At 35.3% G+C, this 14,852-nt stretch overlaps 2 protein-coding genes, 2 long non-coding RNA genes and 2 other non-coding genes across 6 annotated transcripts; 4 read left to right on the top strand and 2 right to left on the bottom strand.

Moving 5' to 3' along the window:
• Positions 1 to 585: 585 nt before the first annotated feature.
• Positions 586 to 1,839, bottom strand: LOC136066955 (uncharacterized). The gene is made up of 2 exons (XR_010628475.1): positions 1,113 to 1,839; positions 586 to 678 (listed from the first exon to the last, which is right to left on the bottom strand). It is a non-coding gene; the product is annotated as an uncharacterized LOC136066955 (long non-coding RNA).
• A 2,448-nt stretch (positions 1,840 to 4,287) lies between these two features.
• LOC112012899 (uncharacterized) lies at positions 4,288 to 6,518 on the bottom strand. The gene is made up of 3 exons (XM_065772015.1): positions 5,941 to 6,518; positions 5,216 to 5,578; positions 4,288 to 5,133 (listed from the first exon to the last, which is right to left on the bottom strand). The coding sequence occupies exons 1-3, from the start codon at positions 6,166 to 6,168 to the stop codon at positions 4,750 to 4,752; spliced, it is 975 nt and encodes a 324-aa protein (XP_065628087.1). The 5' UTR covers positions 6,169 to 6,518; the 3' UTR covers positions 4,288 to 4,749.
• Positions 6,519 to 7,529: 1,011 nt separating this feature from the next.
• Positions 7,530 to 9,802, top strand: LOC136066937 (uncharacterized). Its single transcript, XR_010628463.1, has 2 exons — positions 7,530 to 7,590; positions 8,902 to 9,802. It is a non-coding gene; the product is annotated as an uncharacterized LOC136066937 (long non-coding RNA).
• On the top strand, positions 7,673 to 7,762 carry LOC112017225 (small nucleolar RNA SNOR75). Its single transcript, XR_002883448.1, has one exon. It is a non-coding gene; the product is annotated as a small nucleolar RNA SNOR75 (small nucleolar RNA).
• Positions 7,902 to 7,986, top strand: LOC112017224 (small nucleolar RNA SNOR75). The gene has a single exon (XR_002883447.1). It is a non-coding gene; the product is annotated as a small nucleolar RNA SNOR75 (small nucleolar RNA).
• A 1,920-nt stretch (positions 9,803 to 11,722) lies between the features above and the next one.
• Positions 11,723 to 14,059, top strand: LOC112017173 (uncharacterized). The gene is made up of 5 exons (XM_024049627.2): positions 11,723 to 12,145; positions 12,675 to 12,752; positions 12,876 to 12,975; positions 13,144 to 13,277; positions 13,383 to 14,059. Exons 1-5 carry the CDS (start codon positions 11,804 to 11,806, stop codon positions 13,605 to 13,607), a joined length of 879 nt encoding a protein of 292 aa, XP_023905395.1. The 5' UTR covers positions 11,723 to 11,803; the 3' UTR covers positions 13,608 to 14,059.
• The last annotated feature ends 793 nt before the right edge of the window (positions 14,060 to 14,852 follow it).

Raw genomic sequence — 14,852 nt, 5'->3', positions numbered from 1 at the left:
ATGGGATAGATAATTGAGTATACCTTGCCAAGATAGTGTCAAGAATTAAAGATGCTAAACAGAAATATATCTCACTTTCCTTTTTAAGTTTTAATTAAAAAAAAAAAAACAATTTTCTCTGTGTTTCAGCCAAAAGCAACCATATCCTTCCACATGCTTGGTTGAGTATGCAAGAGGAGAATATTTCAGTTTTCCCCTTTTGTGATGTGTGTGTTGGATGGGTGGGGGGTGTGTGTAAGGTATTGAAGGTTCTAAATCGAAGGAGATCAGTCATCAAAGCAGTTGTAATACCATACAGAGGAGTTTCAAAAAAAGAAAAATAAAAGGAGGTTAACAAATCGGATACTTTCCAGACAATGAAGATTGGTTCAGGACTAGTTATGTCTTCCTTATTTTAATTGTTCTCCATCAAAGCTGATCAGTTTCTTAAAACCTAAGCATATAGGATATTCAATTCAAATCTCCACTAGAAAGCATCAATAGCTTTATTAAGCAATTTCTACTGTAGTCACACACTTTCCTTAAGCAAAGTCTATAAGCATCCCAAAAAATGGTAATTTAAGGAAGAAAGTCCAAATTTCATACCTCTGCAATAACTTCTGCTGAACTAACTCCTGTCTCTTCTCTTAATTCCATGACTGCTGCACTTCTAGGATCTTCAACCTCATCGACACCACCCTATTAAATTAAAATGTACAAAATACCAATAATAATCTCATATAAAATAATTATATCATGAATAGAAGGAAATACAAGTTTAGTAAAAACTACTATAACTTTTAATTACTATAAGTTCTAGTTCAACAACCACAATCACAAATCACTAAAATCTTAATAGTTAAATCTATGATGGTTTCTCCCATCACATAATCAATGGAAGACGGAATGAGAAGTTTTAGTTTTGGTTTCAAATCTCTAAATTACTATAACTATCTATAGACAAGCTCACTTTAATCCAGAAAGCACTTATGTATCCCCAGTGACAAATGCCTTGAAGTGGTTGCTTAAATTAAGCAATGAAAATTGGAGATATAGTCTCAAGAGATTATCACAGTACATTTAACAGCCCTGAATTTCCAATAATTGTGCAGTTCTAAGATTCTAATACCAACCTAGCACTTAGTTGAAGAAACCAAAAGAACAGCTACCACTGCAAAATCACCAAACAAGTTTATAATGAATTCTGGAAAAAAAATGATTAAACAAATATATAATATGACAGACAGTTTTGGAAATTTGCAGTTAAAAATGCAAAATAACAAACTAAGTAGCATATGAAAAGCATTAGAAACTTCAAAAGTAGAATCCTAGTAACCACGTCTAAAAGTTCTTTCTCAAGCATAGAATTCTATATTACTTTTATCATTTGAACAGTTCTGAATGGAGACCTAAGAGCAGAGTATGAGGATGAAATTTTAAATTTTTTTGTCACTTATCAAAAAATTACAAAAGCAGGTATGGCCCTTACATAAATGCAATTCCACAAAATTGAATGAATAGTAATTACACCTTAAAAAACGGATACAAGTTGATATTTCAGTTGTCCTGGGTTTGATAGACTAATCCTCAGCTTGGTTAATTTCCTAAACTGAATCTGACCTAATCTAGACTCAGTTGCAACCCTTCACCATATATACCACATCTACCAATGTATGGTTGTATCATATGCTCACCACTTCTGTGCTTGACCCTTCCAGTCCGATCCCCACTGATGTTTAAGCTTTTCACTGACTTCAGGTGGGAAGTCATATGTCAACCAATAAGGTACCTGCATGTGAAACATACTAGAATTGAATTGTAAGATTAAAATGTGATCCAAAGTCTGTTTGACACTGATTTTATAAAAGTGCATAATGCATATCTATTACTCAAGCTTTCACTTGTTGCTAACAATGGAATTGTAACATTAAAATATCATGCATGAGTTGATAGACAACCGTGGAGAATTAGTATTAAAAATACTGACAGACGTTTTTTTACTTGGTGTTGGTTTTTTTTTTTTTTACAGTGCATGTAACAGCCCCACTTTCATGAGATTATCACAGTGCATGTAACAGCCCCAAATTTCCAATAATTGTGCATTTCTAAATTTCTAATACCAGCCTAGCACGGAGTTCAAGAAACCAAAAGAACAGCTACCACTGCAAAATCACTGAACAAGTTTATCATTTGAACGGGTCTGAATGAAGACCTAAGAGCAGAGAAGAGAAGCACTAAGGTGAGGGTCCATGCATGTAGATGAAATTTTGAATTTTTTGTCACTTATCAAAAAATTACAAAAGCAGGTATGTCCCTTACGTAAATGCAATTCCACAAAATTGAATTAATCAGTAATTACACCTTAAAAAATGATGAACAAATCAACTTTCTCTACGATCCCAGTCAGTATACAGTTAATACCTCGGGGATGCTATTAACGTTTTGGACAGACTATGGTGATAATTATATGCGAGCTTGTTCCTGACATGAAGATGTCTTTAAAAACTTATTAAATTGCATTTTGGTAGTAGAATATACTTCATATTTGGCACTTCTTGTATAAAAAGAAATAAACAGTGGTTTTTTGGATCTGAAAGTAGTAGCATATCTTAACATTTTCTATTAAATATGGTAAACTCTTTCTAACTTCTATATTCCCCTTTTATGACTTTGAATATTTTATCATCAAAACACCCTTCATTTCAATTCCCCAGATTTCCTATTTCAATAATTTAGAGTCCAAATGCCAGCCCCAAATGCAGTATTTGCATTCAAATTCAAAAAAGCCACAGTTACATGCTCACATCACAAACTTTATTTTACATTTCATCGCACTAGAACAATAGTAGTCTCTGAGCAGCACTTCTATGAGATTTATACGGAAAAATTATTTCAACCATAAACACATAAAGCAACTAGAGTTTAGAAACCATTGGCTCTCTGTAGCTTCTAGTGCTGCTGTTACAGGTAAGGTGTGGTCCAAGGTGGTTTGCACTAACTGCTTGAGTGAGGTTACTCATCTTTCTTCAACCATTGACAAAATAAAAACAAAATCAAGACTAAATTTTTTTTTTTTTATTGAGAAGGTTTCAGCATATCTGAGACTGCGCCTAAGACCAAGAAGGTCCATTATGAAGGAAACTAGAAAGACTCGAGTTGATGAGTATGCAGCACTTGGCAATGTTGTTATGAAGGTCTAGGAGGATATATGGGCTGTTGAGCTTTTGAGAGTAATAGCTAGTGTTGTTACCAGCTATAACTGTGGTCCTGATCACTGTCACAACCTTATTAGGCTTATTAAATGATTTTATATGGGAGTTATCTACAATGAATGAATCCATACATAGATAAGCATGTCTGGTAGGAGGGCTTTTCATGGTTGTTTTTTTTTCCTTAACTTGTTGCTGCCTTATCATGTCTGGTAGGAGGCAGCAAGTGCATCAGCTGCAGAACTGCAGCAGGTGATGCACTGCAGCAGGTGATGCACTGCAGCAGGTGATGCACTGCAGCAGGTGATGCACCTGCTGCAGTTCTGCAGCTGATGCACTTGCTGCCACACTGGTGCAGCCCAAGCTGCAACACAGTGCAGCAGCCAGTGCACCAAGGCAGCACCAGCAGCAGCTGCAGAATTGCAGCAGGTGATGCACCTGCTGCAGTTCTGCAGCTGATGCACTTGCTGCCACACTGGTGCAGCCCAGGCTGCAACACAGTGCAGCAGACAGTGCACCAAGGCAGCACCAGCATGTACCAAGTGCATCAGCTGCTTGGTTGAATCCAGGAAAAACCAGTATCATTCTCAAAACAACAGCTCATTACACACCATTTTTAAGAGTACATATTAATGTAAAACTAAACGTTAGACTCGTTATGTTTTATTCTTTTTATAACTTCTACCACCTTGGACCACATAGCTTCCAAAATGTTATGCTACTTAACATAACCCAAAATCTAACAAGAAAGAGAAATCTAAGATCAAACTCTAATATTTTCAAGTATGAAGAAGAACCAAATCACAAGGTTAAATAGAGAATAATACTTGGCTGTATCAGTGTCCTCAACAAGGAGTTGTACAGCACGTTTAACCAGTTGCTTTTTTGACCCCTGCAGGATTCAAATGATGTTACCATGAATCCAATAATTTGATAAACATCCAGTTAACATAGCCAATTGACTATATAAAAATCAAATGTAGGAAATGCTAGATTATATGAAGGCAAAATGACACCATTGGTTGCAAGGCAAGGAAAAAACAACCATCATCAAATTTTTACTACAAATAACAGTGCATAACCATCAAAAATACAAAAAAGTCAGATAAAAGAAGCATTGGACAATAATATATAATATAGCTCAAACACATAAGAGTGATGAGCATTGTCTTACATACACACTCATAACAAGCATTAGTTTCTACCAATAAAAAAAGAAAAGAAAAATAATAGTGCAATAGGTACAACACTGACAGTTTGATTACTAAACCAAGCCTACACAACCCTATCGAGACAATCTATTGTTCCTTCACTCCGTTAATGATATTCAGGGTGCCTTTGGTACTCTTTTTCTAGCCACTTCAGTTGGATTTCCTTGTTATCAGAAATTGCTTGAAACATGTGCCTAGCCTGCTCTTTTTCCATGAAGTAGATGGTGCTGAACATATGAAGCTCATGACCCGGGTACACCCCGGGAAGACTCAACACCATGTCCAGAATTGCTTTAACCTGAGCAGTTGCTGTGGGAATAGATGGTGTACGGGCACTTAAACTAGGTCTTTCAACAAGAACATTTGAGATGCTCTTCAAAGAGTCTGACATCTCTTGCGCAGCTAAACGCTTTTTTTTTTGGTTTCTTGGAAATTGGCTTGAAAATGTGGACACTAGTTGCCAAGCCTTTCCCCTTATTCACTGCTGGTCCTGCCCTCGACGATGATGGACCTTCAACCTCCATTGCGTCAACGTTCACAACGGGTTCACATTGGGGGTCTACAAATTCTACGCTATCAGCGGAGTCCCCAGACCCTTCGTTGGTTTCCGTTGGTATTGGACCATTTGTGCAGAATGCATTTCTCCCTGTTGCAACCGTGCCTCCAAACATAATGTTCAATAGGTCACGATTCGGCAAACCATACATTTTAAAGGTTTTTGCATCAGGACATGCCTACATGTGGACAACTGGTAGTTAGAACACAAGAGAGGACAGTAAATTTTTCACAATTATATATGTATTGATCAGAACTAACCGCAATTTTTCGGTTCCACCACTCATCAGGTGCGTCAAACATCCCAGTTCCAGCATCATAATCCAACCCAGTCTCATTGTCCATACACTTGTTATAAGTCTTCCACCTTTTTCTCAGATTATCCCATTTGTTTTTTATTTGCACCCAAGTCACCACTTTTCCCATCTCACCCAACTGCCGAATCACTTCATTCACCCCAATTTTGGACAAAAATCCGGTGGCCTTTCTCTGGCCGTCCATGACTTGCGCAGCACAGAACCGACAAAATGCTTCTAGTTCCTTAGGGTCTTTCCAGTCAGCTCTTTCATCTTTACCACTACCGTCCATCGATTTCTTTTGCTTAACCATTTTTTCTACAACTTCCTATACTCATATATTATTATTAAGGCATTTCAACAAACACTTCAGGTGCATATCAATAATTAGTTCAGGCATTTCAACAAACACTTCAGGTGCATATCAATAATCAGTTAGGCATGCCCACATGACAAATGCAAAGTAAACTCACATATCCAAATACAACAGAGAACCAATGGCATTACACGAAGGATAAAGAAACCCACATACTACACTCATGGAAAACACAACAGAGAGAACCACAACAGACGTTGTTGAACACAAAAAAACCACATGCAAACATATTATTGAATGCAGAAAACCACAATTTGATGAAGCATCATGGACAAGCACAGATGAGAGAGCATGAAAGATAAAAAATGACTTACCTGTGAATGCAGACACTGACAGTGGTGGCAACGATGATGTCCCAAGCGGAGAGAAGCTTGTGAGCTTGAGCGTTTGTTGAACCGAGGGGATCTTCTTTTCTGTAAATTTTGCGTAATGGGTTTGTGTCCACAAATTGCTGTGCTCTGTTTTGATAACTTCGTGGTCGGTGGGTAGGTGCAAGACATTGAAGATGTTTCGGACACAGCATTGAAGAGGATTGAAGGCATCTCTGCCACGGTAGTTGGGAAGAAAAATCAGGAAGCTTGAGGAGATTGGAATTAGCCGTTGAGAGGCAACGCACCGTTTTGATCAGAGATGAATCACACAGCTTCTGTGATGAACAGGACGCGCAAGAGTTCCCAAATCCATGAACAGGACGCGCAAGAAGAGGCTTGTTTCAGCTCTTGCAACAGCCGTAGAAAATGTAATGAAACGGTGCGTAGATAGAGTTTAATGAAACGGTGCGTAGAGATTTTAATTGAAACGGTGTGCTTTGCTGAGAAGAAACTTGCGTTTTTCATCCTGCGTTTTATCAAGGCTAGTGCGCGTGGGTCCCAGTCCCAAAACGTGGAACGCTTCTTTCAATGACTTGCCGTGCTATCCAAACGTAGACATTCTCTCAACTGTATGTAGTCCTTATTTATTACATGAAAGAATCATATGTGATGATTTCAAAATGTTAACAAGAGGTTTCGAATTCATGATCTCGTGAATATCATAAGACCTTAAAAGAATCACTAAGCACATCTCATTATAAAAATTCATACTTGTTCTTAAATACTCTTTTTCTTTTACTACTTGCCAATAAGTAGTATGGATTTATCAAAAAATAACTTTTTTGTTTTTTTTTTTTTTAAATGCTTTCTAACCTTATGGTTTAAGAGGTGTAATAAATTAAATCTTTGGGTTAATATAAAATTTTAACCTGCTATCTAACCTAACTTTTTCTTTAATAGTTGAACTTGCCAAACTCACATGGAAATCTATATCATATTCATGTGAGCTAGTGCATGATGGTTGATGGAGAAGGTTAGATTGTTTTGAGCGAGATGATGCAAAGTTCTAATGAACCAAATATTTCATTGACAACAAAAATACAAATTAAAATTTTAATAACAAAATGACAATTGACTAAAATTTTGGGGGTGCAATTTAAAAATTAAAGAGACAAATGTGTTTTTAAAAAAATCATGTAGTTTCAAAAAAAATTTATGTTCCCATAGTAAATCCCATAAATTGAGGGAAAAAGGAAAATTATATTTTAAATCTAATACTTTAAGTGTTGTTTTAATTTCAAATGTTCAACTCAAGCCTTGAAGTTTGAGAATTGAGACTACAACAAATTAAACATTAAAATTTTTGTTAGTTTAAAATCAAAATATTTACTTTTAAAATCATATCACTTTAAATTGGGAAAAAAAAAAAAAACCGAAACTATAATGTTTAATTCGTAATATCTCTAAGTTTGAGGGGGGTTAATTGAAACACTTTTAAAATATAAGGATTAAAATATAAATAAGAAACAAATGCCTAAACCCTAATGTGGGGGATTATAGTACTTCTCTTTCCTATAAATAAAGAAGAACGCAAAGAAGTGAAGCCGTCCCGTACTGCATAGATTCACAATCCTCACTCCGCGCAGTTCCTAGGTAAGTTTTAAGATTCAGGTTTAGAATTCGTTGTGATAACGGGTTTTTCTATGAATCATATGTTGTACATGTGAATTGGGTTTCTCTATGATGATGAACATTGATCAAAGATGACGAGTCCGATGTTTATCCATTCACCTTGACGACAAAACGAGGCATTTGTCTGAGAGAAACCCAATACACCCTTTTGGTTCTTATGAATGTATGTGTCTTAAAATTTTATCATAACCGTTATTTTGATAATGTTAGTAAACATTGTTATCTTTGAATGTGCATAGTTTTATATTTATGTATGAAATTTTTGGGGGATTTCTCTGTGATGATGAAAATTGATGACGAGTCTGATCTCTTTATCCATTCACCTTGATGACAAAACGAGGCATTTGTCTGAGAGAAACCCTCTCTTTTGTTTTCTGTTTCGCTTTTTGTTTTTGGATTTTGCCTCTGTTTTGTTCTGTATTCTGAGCTCTGTTTCATTTATGTTTCACATTAGGCTCAGCCAAAAATCATTTTAAAGTTCACATTTTTAATGTACAAAACTACCCCATTTTTTAAGTCGAAGTAATGTGTATGAAACTGGAAGCATATATACTCATTTTGGTTTGTATTCGAGAAGTGCACTCAAAATTGGACGTGGCCCTGTTGACAACCATTGTCATTTACTGTAGTTCTTTTCTGTATCCAGTCCCCCCCCCAACCCCCCACCCTCTAATTATCTCAGATTTGATTTCAAATATGGAGCATTTTCTGATTACCTATCTCCTACGGTTTCTTTTCTGTGCAATGCTAAAGGCCTTGTTACAACCTTGTGTCATAACTGTTTGTTGTTCACCGTCTTTCATTTCAGCAGAAAACTTCATCATCATACAATGCTGTTATTACTTTGGTTCTTTGTGGTTCCCACCCCCCACCCCCTTTCTTTTTCCTTCTTATTTTTATGATGTGGGGAGGGGTTTCCACTTTCCAGATGTGGCCTTGTTTTAACGATTCCTATGTTTCTAAGTTGTGACTTTATTCATTGTGATATGCTGGTTTGTGGATACAATTTGAGAAAATGTGGCAATGATGATTCTAAGGCCTTTTATTTGCTGAGGCATTACCTATGATTTTTTCTCAAGTACTTTTGAGCCACATCTCAATTCTTGTATTTTGCATATCCTTTTGGAGCTTTCATTTTCACATTTTTCTGTGTTTTCTGTCTATTTATTTTGCTTTGTAAAAACTATTAGAGTTTAAGTTGCAATGGCTGTGTGGAATTTTCTATGTATGGGTTCAAGAACTTATCATTCATTCCCCCCTCCAATTTTCTAGACTAGGGAACCTAAGATGCAGTGCACTAATTGGTGACCAATTGGATGGCCGTAGTGCTTGCCTCAAGTCTATCTTCAATGAAATTGGGCTCATAACCCTGAATTTCTGTTGAAGGGTTCGTCACTATGGCCAGTGGTAGTGTTGAGGCTGGTACCATGACTCCAACCAGCCAGTAATGATTCCTATTCATTTTGACACTCTTCATCATTAAAATTTTATATCTTTTTTGTTTTTTTTGCCTCTTTGTGTTTTGTTTTGGTTTTATCAATACAAAACAAACATATGTGAAATGGGATGTCACTTTTACTGTAAATTTCATTTGAAATGCAAGAAAAAGTTTATTTTGTTGAGCCTCCCAGAGCATTATGGTTTGGAACTTATGGTGCCTGTATATTTTTATATATGGAGTCTAGCATGTCCTTCACACCAATGAGGCACTTATGGTAAATGGTCTACATTTGTGACTGAGCTGCTAAATCACTTTTCTTGTTGAAGCTGCTGAACTGGAAGTTCTTTGGGTTTTTGGAGGTTTGGACCTCCTGTTTTTGAGGTACTAATGATGTTGGACTAAGTTGTCTGGGAATGATCCTTCTCAAAAAAAAAAAAAAAGGGTTGTCTGGGAATGATGTAGTGTTACCATTTTTTTTATTCACTATTTATTCAATGTTGGTGCTTTGGTTTCTGCCTATCTGCGAATGAATTTCCTGGCTGCTGATGGTCTATGGGTTTATGTATATTGGAAACTTTTGGCTGTTGTTAGGTGGTGGTGTTATTCTTCATTTATACGAAGTGCCAAAAATGGAGATTGAGAACATGTAATACTGTATCATGCTCACATAACATTGTTCAGGAAATTTTCTAGATTTGCACTCCCTATTAACTATTATATTCCAGTAGAGTTTTTTGTGATGTGCTGATATCATTTTTAAGCAATGGCTCTGTTTTAATTTTTGAATAACTTATGAATAAAATGGTACTGAAAATTAAGCTGAAAAATGTTGCTGCTCGAAAAGGGATTTGTATGAATTGCTGGGTGCTTGCTGATTTAATTTAATGCAAGCAAGGCATGTTTCAACTTACTAGTTGCCTTTGTGAAGCTGCCATAGATTATTTGGTAAAATGGATGGTGTACATGTGGGAAAATTTACAACTTAAAAGTAACCTGGTGTGTTTTGTAACTTTAACTTATGTTTTTAACTGAAGCCGTGTAGGATTCATCAGTGCTTCGTCTCCTAGAGGAGGTTCAAAATTGGACTCCTAAATGACTTAGTTCTTTTTCCACTCCAATTTTATTTTACTTGCATGCTGGGAAAAAATAAAAGACTTAAAAGAAGTTTGTGTTAATGAGTTTGCTGATGCATAATATTATCCTATAAAAAGGATAGGGCAAAGATTTGTAAGAGGTACTGCAGCTTAGTTTGTAGCAGATCATTGCCTAAAAGGATATATGTATGAGCATGTTGGAAAAGTAAAATACTATGTATCTGTTTGGGAACAATTTATTTAGTTGGAATATAAATTTTTTAGCTAAAGTGTTGTAGTCTTGTAGATAAAGTTAAAATGTAACTAAATAGTATAATAAGACTTATAAATAGTATTAAAAAGTGCAATTCATGAATAATAGTAAAAATAAACTAAATAAAAAAAAATTAACTTTTTAACCTGATGCCATTGGTCCATTTTCAATTTAGGCCTGGTCGGCTTTTATTAGCTACTGGGTCTATCAAGCAGCGCATTCGTCTAATTTGCCCCGCAAACTTGCTCAGAAAGGAACAAAATCCTGGATGTGAATACAATAATAGCGACTAGGGGACAAACTTTATATTGAGTTCGGTAGGAATAACATTAACGTGGAGTCTCTAGAAACTATTTGGGAACTTGGTAATATTTTTTTTTGGTTTACACAAAATGTTTTTGAGCACAAGATATTAATTATATATATATATATATATACACACTCTATTAATGCTAGTTACAAACTATTTATAAAGTAAACTTTTATTAGTTCTCATCTTATCTTATTAATATTTTTTAATATTTTTTTTATTTCCTAATAATCACCCAATCATGTCTAACGGTTTGTTGAGTTTGTTTTTCTTAGCGATATTTGGGAGATGAAAAATGAAAATAGTAATCCATATATGACAAATTAACCTACACTACACTACACCTACTAGTAATTTCCGCGGTGGTAGCTTTTGCCACGTTACAAACGTTTTAGACGTTAGGCTGCACATTGTAGGTGCTGCGAACCAACGATCGAGTTCAAATTCTACAAGGAGGAGACATGTACCTGAGTCCGGGAGCTAAAGGTTAATAAACGGTTCCAATTGCTGACAATCGAGAACCCAATACTGTTCCTAATTCGTACGCACGTGGGTTGGCTTGGCTAATAAGCTTCCACTCTTGTCTCCTGCTGATGACGAACGCCCAAGCTTCACTTCTTTACGTTAAAGTCACGGACACACTCAAATATTCCAATAAACTTTGTTTGACCTTCAAATTTCCTCAAGCAGACGGTGGAGAATAACTCTCAGTAAAAGTTCCCTGATAGATTCGTGTGCGGCTCACAAGCAAAACGGACCCATGTAAAAAACGTCACGTGAGAGTTTGGTTTTGATTTTGGTTCGTTCAAATCAAAACACTCGGAAATATCTTTGATTCAAAACCCAAAACCCACATCTCCAAGAAAAAACGAAAGTCGTAAAGAAATGGCCACCCATGTCACGACAATCCCAGCTAATACATATGCTGCGAATCTTCTTTGCACTATAGTCTATTGTTTGTTTTCTACCTTTCACATTGCATGTTATAAATTAACCAAGCCTACATGAACAACCAAACACCTTGAAACTCCAAAGTAACATTACTACTAATATACTACACCAACAAAGAACAATTAATGGCAACCACTAGATTGTTACGTACGACTAGGCCATTGGGTCTTGGTCTTCCTTCTTCTACTTCTTCTTCTTCCTCTTCTTTCTCTGTGAGGTGTCTAAACAAGGCGGGGTTTGATGGAGAGAAGAGAGTTTCTGAGAATTGTAGGAGGAAACCAATGGTGGCCGTGAAAGCCTCAGTGGCTTTTTCGAAGAGCTTGATTACGGCACAACCTCAAGTCAATCGGGGACTTACGGATTTGGCTTCTTTGGTGGCAAATGTTAGCAAGGCTACGATGATTCTATTAAGGATTGCTGTGAAACAAAGGCCGCGGAAATTTCACTTGCAAATGTTCATTGAAAGGGTAGGCCACTTTTTCTTTTGGAGCATCTACTTAGCTAGCTTTTAGATATTTGATTCTATACGGTTTTTAAAATCTCACTTATTTTAGCCATGAAATTGTAATTTAACTGATATTCTTTAGTGTTTTCAATGAATATATTTATGTTCAAATTTTCAACTATTGAAAAAAAAAAAAAAAAAAAAACTCACTCATATATAAGTATACTTTACTCAACTTTCAGCAAATTAAATAATCAGTTAGTGAAAAATTGCATCCAAAGATTCCAAAGTCTAAACTCACCCTCATGTACCTGTTTTGTAATTATTCATTTGTGGGTTACTTGTTCATGATGAAGTATTAAGCTTAATCATGGGGTCATAAAAAATTGATGAATATCTAATTGATGAATCTAAGTAGGTTCAAGTTAGGTGATAATTGAAATTTCCGAGGACTGCTTGTTTTTCATTAACAGAATATTTAGCTTGTAGATTTCACAAAACATTGAAGTCCTAATTTTTTTTTTCCTTCTTTGTTTTGGGTTAATGCGCAGGCTATAATTGATTGTCGATTCTTTACATTATTTGCTGTTGCGGGAACTTTACTTGGTTCAGGGTTGTGTTTCCTTGAGGTAACGGCTTATTTCTTTTTCCAGCAAAAGTTTAGGACTATGACTTTGTTATTGTTTTAATTTCTTTCTTTTATACGTATTTTCCTTTCCAATAATGACAAAGACATTGTAAATTGCATGCAGGGTTGTTTTACCATACTAGAGGCATATCTCCAATACTTCCATACGTTGTCACATAAGTCTGATCAAGGAGATGTGATGCAGCTACTTATTGAAGCCATAGGTATCTCTCTCAATATTATACACATGCATAATCAAGAATCCATTTAATAGTTTGAATTAGACAAAATAATAATAATAATAATAATAACACAAATATTTCATATTTACTTGTTCTATGCGGTTCTATATATTGTTGAGCTATATGTTTATCAGTTTATCATTCTTGCAGACATGTTCCTAGTAGGAACCGCCATGCTTATTTTCGGGATGGGCTTGTACGTCATGTTTGTTGGAACAAAGACAATGAAAGAAAAGGGGTCAGGGCTTTCGGGATCAAACTTCTTTGGACTCTTCTATTTGAAGGTAAACTTATCAGAACAATTTCAAAGTGTGTATATATATATATATGTCCTTAGTCAATGTGTTTGTGACTTCAATTAATTACATGATTTCTGTATCTTATTTCAGTCAATACCAACATGGGTTGGGATGCAATCAGTTTCTCAAGCCAAATCGAAAATCGGCCATGCTGTGATGATGATACTTCAAGTGGGAGTGTTGGACAAGCTAAAGAGTGTACCTGTGGTTACGGGGTTGGATCTTGCATGTTTTGCCGGGGCTGTGTTTATTTCTTCGGCTTGCATATTCCTTCTCTCTAAACTCTCTGTCGGAAGTACCATGGAAGATAGGTAAAGCAATAGGAGTTCATACATGGATCAATATATTACAGGCCTCAAAAGGAAACGTTAAGGTTCATCACACAATATTCTTTTATTAGAATGAACTGTATATATCTAGCTAGAGAAAGCAGGGAATCAGTGCGTTTATGAGAGTAATGTAAGATAATACATACACGGAGGAAGAAGCATAGAAGAGTGTCTCTAAGCCCTATACAGATATTGTAGTTCCCAACCGTAAAAGGTCCCATCACTGATAGCCATCAACCTTTGATCTTCTTGAACAAGTGTTTAATTTATTCGTGTAATAGCCCATTCTTATTTATTTTCTAAGTAATAGTGAGATATGCCATGTACGTGAATAATGCACATGATGCCATTATATTGTACCATTCATTTCAATGGAAGAGTAAATATGTTATTAATTCAAGAAAAAAAAAAGTAAATATATTATTAGTCTTTTATTTATTTTTAAAGTTGTTTCAAGTTACATCTTGGAGTAGAAGTCAAAATGTGTTTTTTTTTTCTCTTCTTGTGGGTTGTTATTTGGGATTTAAGTTTAAATTTTTTTTATAATAGATTTTTATTTGAGTGGATTTTATAATAGACTTTTAGTTTTAATAGTATTTAAATTTGTTGAAATTTAAATTATAAAGTTCTACTTAAATTTCCAACGATCTCTGCCAAATAGCAACAAAATATGCTTTTGGAAGGTTTAATTGTTCTCTCTCTCTCTCTCTCTCTCTCCATGAGATATAAACATTTTTATGTATTTTCCTTCTTTTTTACATGTTTATGACACAAGTTGTTATCCTCTAGGTAGAGGAAAGTGATGTACTTTATGGAATGTTAATTTATGGTTCAAAACTTTGGTAGTTAAAGGACTAGAAAAACTTTATTTTATTTTTTTTGTCTGCAATATTATAGATCCATATTTCAAAATTTCTTTTCCTTATATCAATGGTTGTGTTGTAATTCTTAACTAAATTATTTGACCCCATGAAATTTATGACTATTTATGTTTTCTATGTTGGTGTTTTAGCTTTGCTTGAACTTGCAAGAAGCATAATTTCAGAGATATCTGAAGGCTTAAGCCAAGGGTTTGCATCTAAAAGATAAATTTTTTTTTTCCCTCCCTGTGGGATCTAAATGATCACATAATAACTTTTAGGCTCCGCTTGGGAGTTCATAAGGGAATAGTATGGAAGGGAATGAGATAATGATAAGGGAATAGAAAGGAATGGAATGGAATGGAATGTAT

This window comes from Quercus suber, unplaced genomic scaffold (genome assembly GCF_002906115.3).
Source record: "Quercus suber isolate HL8 unplaced genomic scaffold, Cork oak 2.0 scaffold_52, whole genome shotgun sequence".
Lineage (NCBI taxonomy): Eukaryota > Viridiplantae > Streptophyta > Magnoliopsida > Fagales > Fagaceae > Quercus > Quercus suber.
This window is presented reverse-complemented; position numbering and strand designations above follow the sequence as displayed.

What these genes read in the sequence shown, in the direction of transcription:
- LOC112012899 (XM_065772015.1), bottom strand. Translation starts at nt 6,168, where the DNA reads ATGCCTTCAATCCTCTTCAATGCTGTGTCCGAAACATCTTCAATGTCT. An exon ending in GTCAGTGTCTGCATTCACAG is followed by an intron (nt 5,579 to 5,940) that starts GTAAGTCATTTT and finishes ATATGAGTATAG; the next exon opens with GAAGTTGTAGAAAAAATGGT. An exon ending in GGTGGAACCGAAAAATTGCG is followed by an intron (nt 5,134 to 5,215) that starts GTTAGTTCTGAT and finishes GTCCACATGTAG; the next exon opens with GCATGTCCTGATGCAAAAAC.
- LOC112017173 (XM_024049627.2), top strand. Translation starts at nt 11,804, where the DNA reads ATGGCAACCACTAGATTGTTACGTACGACTAGGCCATTGGGTCTTGGT. An exon ending in TGCAAATGTTCATTGAAAGG is followed by an intron (nt 12,146 to 12,674) that starts GTAGGCCACTTT and finishes GTTAATGCGCAG; the next exon opens with GCTATAATTGATTGTCGATT. An exon ending in CAGGGTTGTGTTTCCTTGAG is followed by an intron (nt 12,753 to 12,875) that starts GTAACGGCTTAT and finishes AATTGCATGCAG; the next exon opens with GGTTGTTTTACCATACTAGA.